Source organism: Quercus lobata, chromosome 6 (assembly GCF_001633185.2).
Source record: "Quercus lobata isolate SW786 chromosome 6, ValleyOak3.0 Primary Assembly, whole genome shotgun sequence".
In the NCBI taxonomy this organism is placed as follows: domain Eukaryota; kingdom Viridiplantae; phylum Streptophyta; class Magnoliopsida; order Fagales; family Fagaceae; genus Quercus; species Quercus lobata.
In genome coordinates this window covers 47,608,145-47,617,574 of record NC_044909.1, presented here as the reverse complement: position 1 = coordinate 47,617,574, position 9,430 = coordinate 47,608,145, and the positions used below count along the sequence as shown (strand labels likewise).

Sequence of the window (9,430 nt, the reverse complement as noted above, 5' to 3'; positions counted from 1 at the left end):
ATTAAGGATGTAGTGGATTATGCGGGGAGATGGGACTGGTCTTCAATTCAGATGCTCTTCCCGAATGAGGTTCTTAGGGACATGATGGCCACTCCAATTCCTCTTTCTACCAGAATTGATGATAGGCTGGTCTGGAAGCATTTGGCCAAGGGGGTATTTGATCTTAAAAGTGCTTATTTGCTTGCTACAGACGCTAAAAGGGATGCTCCTTTTAATGGGTAATGGATTTGGAAGCTAAAAACACTACCTAGAATTTAGATGTTTGTTTGGAAGTGTATGCATCTAAGTCTTGAGGTTAATCAGTGTTTGGTGGCCAAAGGTTTGCTTATAGATGCTTGCTGCCCTCGATGTCATAATGAGGTAGAATCTATTCTGCACTTGTTATGTGACTGCCCTTTAAGCATGAACGTGTGGCATCATCATGGAAGACAGGTAAGTAATTCTAACTTCTTCTCTTTGAGTCTTCAAGATTGGCTATTCACTAATGCCACTTCTAAACTTCACCACAATTCCGGTCTTCCTTGGAATCAAGTGTTTTTATTTAGTATTTGGCTACTTTGGAAGGATAGGGATTTGTGTGTCTTTAAGCATAAAAATCCTAATCCTAACCTGAGTAGAGAAATTGTGAATCAAGCTTCCGAGTTTTTCTTTTGTGCTAACAATGCCTTGGTCACCAAAAGGATGATTGTGAAGAACATCAGATGGGAGAAACCGAGGGCTAGTTGGCTCACTTTGAACACTAATGGCTCGGCAGCAAGCACTGTGGGTCCAGTTGGGGGAGGTGGGCTAGTCAGAGATGAAAATGGTGAGTGGGTTATGGGTTTTGCAAGGAGGATAGGGAATGCTTCAAGTTAATTGGCTGAATTATGGGCTCTCCGTGACGGTCTGCAGCTGCGCTTGCAAATCCATGCTCAAGCAGTTGTTATTGAGTTAGATGCTAAAGCCATTGTGGATGCTTTTAACTCTCCTTATGTATCCAATTCTGTTGTGTCCTCAATCGTGGATGAATGCAGGTACTTGGCAACCTAGATTCACCAGAAGAGGTTTAGACATATTTATAGGGAGGCTAATAGGTGCGCTGACTGTTTGGCTAGAATAGGCACTTTGCTTAAGAGTGATTTCACTGTTTTTTCAAGTCCACCTGTGGACTTAGTTAGTTATTTGGAGGCTGATGCCTCTGGTTTGTATGAGCACAGGCTTTGCCCTGTAACTCTTTTGGCTGTTTAGTTTTAATGTTATTTCCTGTTTTACCAAAAAAAAAAAAAAATGGATGTCTGTTTTTCAAAGTAAAAAGAAGGAAAAAAAAAAAAAAGTCTGAACTTGTTATAAAAAAAAAAGAAAAAGAAATTGATGTGACGTTATTGACCCTCTATTTTAAAAACTTGCAAGAAAAGTTATTGGATACTTGATGAGGTATTTTTGACATAAAAAATATCCGGTTAAAGAAGAATGATCCTCTTATATATAGTATAGATTAGCCTCATTACATGCGTTTTGCGCGAGGAGGCTTTTTTTTTTTTTTTTTTTTGGTAGTGTCCTAATTTTTTTTTTTTAAATTTTAAATTTTGGATAAGATTATTTTGAAGACATGAATTGGTAGGAAATGTTTTATTTTGTAAGCATTTAAAATATATATATATATATATATATATATATATATGTAGGTTTAGAAATATTTCTGAATTTCATAAAAGTTGAGAAAAACCCTTTCATAAATAGTATAGATTTTTTTTTTTGATAGGATAAATAGTATAAATTTATGTAGGTTTAGAAATCCTTTTATATGCCAGTACCCTCTCACACTACCTTTTTTTTCTTTTCTTAAAAAGACGTAGTTACCCTGAGTATTATTTCGCGGACCCTTCGGCCTGAAGCAAGTTGTTCTTGGCGCTAAAAAAAAAGGTCAACACCCTTTCTATAAGGCCATAACCGTCCTTACCGCTAAACCCGTCCTCCAATCCATGTCTCCACAAACATTCAAACGCTAAAAATAAGAATCCAATTTGTTTTCAAAAAAAAAAAACCCCAAACTCACGCGCACCGGATCATTCAAATCGAAAAAAACGCATGGAACAGCCAAAGCCAGAGACGGAGCAGGCCACGGGAAACGACCCGAGTCCGAAACCCGAATCGAAGGGTTCGGACCACGCCCCGAATGGAGACGGTAAGTGGACGAGTTTCGTGTTAGGATCGGAGTCTCAAACGCAGAGTCAGGATCAGGTTCAAAGTCCGAGGGAGGGATCACCGACCAAAACGGCGTCGTCTGGGTCGAGGAAATCGGTGCATTGGAGCCCCGAACTGGTGAGGGAATCGTCTACGATTTCATCACCGCACGGATCCAACAACAACAACTACAACAACTCTTATTACGTTTCTTCTTCCCCTACTGACCAATCTTCGTCTTCATTCAACGTCAAAGGTATACCACTATCTCTCTCTCTCTCTCTCTCTATACGTATCCGTATGTATGTATTATACGTATTCGTATATGAATTGCGTATTTTGTTTGGTTTGGGGGAGCAGATACGATGGATAGTGTACGGAATGTTCTAGGGAGATGGGGAAAGAAGGTTGGAGAAGCTACTAAAAAAGCTGAAAATCTCGCCGGAAACACCTGGCAGCACTGTAAGTTTTTTTTTAATTACAATTCTGTGATCATAGATTTGAATTTTTAATCGTTTCTCTTTGATTTGTGTTGTGTTGGAATTACCTGCTTAATTTATTTGATTAGATGTAGTACTTTGAAATTCAAAGCCTTGAATATATATATATTTTTTGAATTTTAAATTTTGATTTGAACGCTTTGTCTTCTATGTTGGAAATACTGGGGCTAACTTTAAAGTACGATAAGCTTTTGAATTTTGATTTTATAGGCTGATGTGTCCAGGTTTGTCTAGTTATGAACTTAATAAGACTTTCCTATGTTATGGTGGATATCATAAAATGCTTGGTTCTCGTTTTTATGGTTTTGTGGATTATTAGGAATGTGGTTTTTAAGGATGATTAGAATTATATTTATTGGAGTGGCGACTGTTTTGGTGTTTTTGTGAGTTGGTGTTTGTGTTTCTGTGAAAGAGTTGGGTAGGTAGATGCATGGAAAGAATGAAAATATTACTCATTTGGATTCTATCACTCAAGTGAATGATGATTACATGAATGAATAGGAAGGTGATAATTAAATAAAGCAGAAGCCTCTTGTTCCTTTTGTTTTCCTCATTGAAGAAAAAAATAGACTTATTCTGGGTGATTAAGTAAGTACGGAAAATCAATCAATATGTTGGTCACGCTTATAACATTTGAAGATGTGTTAGTGTTCTTACAAAAATTATTGGATATCTCGTCTTTTTTACCTCATTGAAGAAGCGCAGCTTCTTTTTATGTGTTGGACAAAATCTTATTTGTGAACATGGTGTTTTCATGTGAACAGAAGTTGTTGCACACGGTTATTAATCTGTGTCCTTGTGAAATTTCAAATATTATGTATAAATGTTTGAGTATAACTCTGCTCATGTCTGTACTTTGTGTCATATATTTTGTTCACAGCCGGTCCCAAGCCCGGGAGGAGGAGGAGGGTTGCAGTTGGTTGATGGCTAATGTAAATTTAGTTACTCTACTATGAATGGATCTACTGCATTTGAGTATCTCTTTGCATACCTAAGCTTATAAGACTTGTAGATTGTAAAGCTGTCATGAAAGTTAATAATTTAGGATTTCTTTTGTGTATAGATGGTGAGATTTGCTAGGTTTCTAGATGAGTATCTAATATGGTTGTTTTGTCTTGAAGTGCCACAGAAAATATTTAGTGCCAAAAAAATCTTTGAACATACTCAACCTATGATTAGGGAATGGTGGTCAAAATTTGGGATTCGGAAGAATGGGAGTCATTTGCACAAGTTCTCCATTATGATTAATTTTGGCATAAAAGTTTGTAATAAAAAAGGAGAGATCTTTGCAACCTGTAACCCTTTTCTTTTCTTTTTTTTTTTTTTTTTTTGGGGGGGGGGGGGGGGTTGTGATAATAGATAATTCAAATAACTTCCCTTGTTTGCAATATTATTAAGCATCATATTGTATTCAGGCAGACATCTGTAGTTAGGGCCATCATGCTCCTTTCACAATCTTGGTTCATGTACTTCTCTTCAATCAGAACAATTTGTCTAGGTTTGGACATGACTAAACCTTCTATGCTCACTTTTCTTTACTAAATCAAAGTATATTCTTTTTTGTTTCATATTAAAATTATCATCAATGAGCTTCTGCAAATGCTAGCGTCTTTCTAATCTCATCTATGCTTAGGTGACTAAATGTGCAATTTTTTACATAATTTTATTACTGAAAGAATGATATGCTCTCTGTCAATAATTTTTTAAACACACACACACCTTTTTCAAATATTTATAACCATTTTGCACATGTGATACATGAAATTACTAGTGATGCCTCTTTTTTTTGATAAAGTATTAAAGTGACCTCCTTTTGTATTAAATTAGTGAAAACGGGCCCTAGTTTTGCTGAAGCTGCGATGGGAAGAATTTCACAGGGAACAAAGGTCCTAGTAGAAGGTGGTTATGAGAAAATTTTCCGACAAACTTTCGAGACTGTCCCTGAAGAGCAACTTCAGAATTCATTTGCATGTTACCTATCCACATCAGCTGGTCCAGTCATGGGAGTTTTATATGTATCTACAGCAAAGCTTGCCTTTTGTAGCGATGATCCTCTTTCATATAAAATCAATGACCAAACTGAATGGAGCTATTATAAGGTATGTTTGCTGGAGTCCTATATCCCTGCATACTGTAGGAGAGTCGTAGTTTCTTTTTTTTTGGTTCCCTTGCTGTAGCAGTTTTTCCAGCAAATTAATCATCTATGCAGTTGTCAATGTACTCAGGATTGGAGCTTAGAAATTCCAACTTTGTGGTGGGAAGGGGAGAGAGAGAAGGAGGGGGGGTCGGGGTGGGGGTGGGGGAAGGGTGTTTGAGGAGAGAACAATTATTTAGTTGGATGGGGTTATATACAATATACTAATCATTGGAGGTGCCAAGAAGTTTCAGACCAAATTCTAACTAATGTATATCATCTAATATGGATAAACATGAGAGTATCCCCACATGCTTAGCCAAAATTTCATCCAAATTTTAGCTAAGAACTCACTTTTTCAAATCAGTCCTCAACAAACTCTTTATTCTTTCTCTATTTCATTTAAATATTCTTTTTCTTTACCCTTCCCTCTTGGGGGACACACACAGCCGAGCTGATACACAAAAGCCCAATCACCCAGCACAAAACCCAAAAAAAACAACAAACTTAAACCTAACATGAGCTTAGAAATCTCCAGGTGAGGGAACTCCTTTTGTTTTTTTTCTTCCTTTTTTGGTCCATCAAACCAACCCAAATCCCCATGGCTAAAGCAACACCACAAATCACCAGCCCACATCCTTAAAACCAAACAGACCCACTCAAATGCATGCAGCCAGCAAACCCAAGTCACATTTTAAGTACTGTTGTCCTTAATTGCTACCACCCTGAACCACATTGCTGCCATGCTAAGTGCAAACCACTCAAATGAATCACGTCACCACCGTGCCAAACTTAACCCATGATAATGCAGTCATGGAAGATTGATTTGTTATTACTTTGCAAATTCGCCCATTCAATAAATTTTTTATGGGGTCCATGTGTGAAGTCCAATTGAAGTAAAATTCTTGTAGTTTTCAAGGTTTAGGTATTAGTCTTTGTGTTAATTGATAAAAATATTGAGTGAATTGATTTTGGCCTTTGTGTGTTCTTCTTTCCCTTTATCGTCTCTCCTTTCTTGTGATAATATTCACAGGCACTGTTCAATACAGCCCCTAACACCATAAAAACCTCTCTTTCCCACCCAAATCAAGCCATTTATATTAACGATCAAAACCATAAAACCCCTGACAGACTTTCTTCTACCAAATAGCAATCAAATGACTCATCAATTGATTCCCACCACAATCCCATAACCCTTTCTTCGACAACCCTAATTATAGATCCACAAATACTGATATTGAGTGCATTGATGTTGGCCTTTGTGTGTTCTTCTCTCCCTTTATCGTCTCTCCTTTCGTATGGTAATATTCATGGGCCTGTTTATACAGCCACTAAGCACCATAAAAACCTCTATTTTGCACCCCAAATCAAGCACTTTCTTTTACCTACCAAAAAATAATCCTATTCCTAAACCCACCACAAGCATACGTACTTATGTCGACAAAGTCTCTAATTTGTCGTACGTCTTGTGAGTCCTACCCATGTTCAGTACTCTACCATAAATCCTCACTGACCAAAAAGCCAGCATCAAAGCTCAACCAAGGTTTTATTTTGAGTACTGACTTCTCTATTCTTGGATTTTCTGTTTCTTCTTCAACAGTAGTTAAGCCAAATAGAGGTACAGAGAGAGGAACATAGAAAAGTGGAGAGCGAAGGATCAAGTGTGGGGGGCACAATGCAAAATTTATTGCGTGGGTGAAGATGAATGATTTATGGTGGTGTTATGTGCCTTAGCAGTGGCGATTGTAGCAATGAGAACAAATGGATACTTAGTAGCTAGCCTGTTGGAAGCTTGTTTAAGTCGTGCTCTCAAAATTTTGGGAAAAAGGCTTAGGAGAGGCTGTTGGCCCCTTTATTACTGGCCTTGGGCGAGGTGGTATCTTGTGAAGCTGCTGTATGCAGCTGCCCTATAAGGTAAATATCACCCTGCTACCCCCAAGTCCTTTGACAGTAGCTTGTACTTTAGGTTTGACTCAGCATTCCATGTTAGACACGTGGCTGGCCCTTCCCTTCCCCCAAAGTACTCTGACAATAACTTGTTCTAGGTTTTGAATCGGCATTTAATGTTAGGCACCTGGCCCTCCCCCCCAACTCCTCTTAACAGTACCTTGTACTTTAGGTTTCAACTTTCAAATCAGCATTCATTGTTAGACTTAGACACTTCGAGGAGAAGTTCTTTGTATTCTGCCAACTTGATGGTGATGCTCCACACAGGTCTTGCCAACACTGTTAGAGTACTAGACTTGACAATAGTGATTAGTGGGGTCAATTCACATGCAGGAGTATTGTTTGTTATGGATTATCGTACTTGTATAAGATGTTAGACATCTATTTAATGATTTCAAGTTAATTTCTATCATCATCATGTGCTGCTATGGACCTATGTACAGTAATTACCGAGTCCCATCTTACCTTGCCTTTTGTGTACATATTTAATTGGACATGGTGATAATTTTAGGATGGAAAAAAATTAACCATTTTTGGAAAAAAATTTTCTTGAAAATTGAAAAAGTATTGACAGATTTTTCAATTTTCGAAAAAATATTTTCAAAAATTGATGACTTAACCGGACCCTTTTATGATAGCATGGGGTGTTTGTTAAGGGGAATAGAAGTTGCTATGAAGTAAGAGCATTCTCATCAGCTATCTCATAAAAAATGCAATTTTGACACACCAAAAATCTACTTTATTATTTTAGCACATCATTTTACAACATACCATTTATCAGATGTTCTATACTATAATTCTATACATTAAAATAATATTTACTACACATTAAAATAATATATTAAAATAATAGAGAGAGACATCTGATAGGAGAGAGAAAAAACAAATTAAATAAGCCAAATAGTGTTTTGGCATGGCTGTCTGTACCGTCTCATATTTGAGACAGTACTGTAGCTATGTCTCAAATTTTTTGAGATTTGGAAGAGCTGATGAGGGATAGTTTTTGGTGTTTGGTACACCAAACACCAAATATTTGGCATTTGGCATACCTGATGAGAGTGCTCGAAGGCTACCATGAGGTTGCGTTTTCTAAGAGGTTTTCTATTTTGTGGATTGAAGTTGCTGTCTCTCTCCCCTCTGGCGATGCTCTGCATTTGTCTGGAAGATTTTTCTTGATATTTTTAGTCTCAGTGGAAATATATCTTCTATAGTTCTATTAATTTTATTCAATTTAAAGTCACTATTATGAATGGGTTATTGATTGCCTCGTTAAACTTAGATCCTGCCATCCTGGCTTCATCCCTAATGAAAACTTAGGGGTTGATTATCCTCAAACTTGTTTTCTTGGCTGATGGGACTGTAGTGTTAATATTTTGCTCTGAAATTATTTGACCCTTGGTCATCAAGATGGAATGATGCTTTTCTGTTCTATCAATTGTCAAGCTCAATTTTGTCTCTTTTCAGCCTTTTTTTTTTTTTTTTTTTTTGCTGTAATTTTTGACAGTTTTTACCTATTCCCTCTTTGATGTTAATAGGTAGTTATCCCATTACATCAGCTTAAAGCTGTTAATCCTTCATCAAGCAGAGCCAACTCTTCTGAGAAATACATTCAGGTTATCTCTGTTGATAACCATGAATTTTGGTTTATGGGCTTCTTAAACTACGATGGTGCTGTGAAAATCCTGCAGGAAGCTTTTGAAGTCAGAAACATACAATTTGCGTGACACCTGTTTTTCTGGCTCATAGTTTCACTATATTGTAAGATGTGCTTCATGTAACTTAGAATTAAATAGATTAGATCATTTTAGCTGTCTTGCAGCACCTGTTAATTGCACATTAATTGTGGAGAATTCTTTGATATTCCTGTGGAAATGAAAACAAAGTTCTTTATAGAGTTTATATTTTGATATATTTTGGGAGATAAGCTACAATGGTAGTATATTTATTCTTGTTTTTAAATCCATATAGATGTAATTGCTTGTTACAACAAAGTTTTTTTCCCCTTGCCCCCCCCCCCCCCCAAAAAAAAAAATGATAAGATGAGGGGAATAAAAAAAAGAAAAAAGGGGGTGGGGGGTGTTATATCTGCACTTTGATATAATTGGAGTGCTTTGGCTGTATCTGCACTTGGGTTTTCTGCATTTTCCTTACTGTATCTGCACTTAGGTCCAATTTTTGTTTTAGGTTAGAGTGCTTTTGCTGTAAAATGAACAAATCTTTGTAATATCATTTAACAAAATCCTTTTGATTCGGTGGTATGGATAAATTCTTGTCTATTCCTAACCTCTGCAGATGATTCCTTGATACTTTTATCACTATTATTTGCTATCTATCAATATGCAAAATAGTAATGTAACTACAACGCTCTTTGGAAATTTTAATATCTATTTTGCCAAATTTACTGTCTTAAAATTCATGCTTTGACATTGCAACAATAATAAGTAACCAAAAAAAAAAAAAACGAGTAACAAATTAATTACCACAAAATGCTCTTTGCTGTGATGATCAATGTCTGCTGAAATTGGAAATGATGGCGGAACGTGTTCTTAGTCCTTTGCCAGTACAATTGTCACATCTTGTTGTTGACCTCTTTTGCCGAGAAACACTATTGATAGATAATTATATATTTTTTGGTCCCTTGATCTTTAAGGGCATTTTGCCAACTTTTCATTTGATTGCAAATCTA

At 36.6% G+C, this 9,430-nt stretch overlaps 1 protein-coding gene across 1 annotated transcript; it reads left to right on the top strand.

Moving 5' to 3' along the window:
• The first annotated feature begins 1,864 nt into the window (after nt 1–1,864).
• LOC115949624 (GLABRA2 expression modulator) lies at nt 1,865–8,653 on the top strand. The gene is made up of 4 exons (XM_031066901.1): nt 1,865–2,419; nt 2,524–2,625; nt 4,491–4,762; nt 8,280–8,653. Exons 1-4 carry the CDS (start codon nt 2,068–2,070, stop codon nt 8,466–8,468), a joined length of 915 nt encoding a protein of 304 aa, XP_030922761.1. The 5' UTR covers nt 1,865–2,067; the 3' UTR covers nt 8,469–8,653.
• Nucleotides 8,654–9,430: the final 777 nt, after the last annotated feature.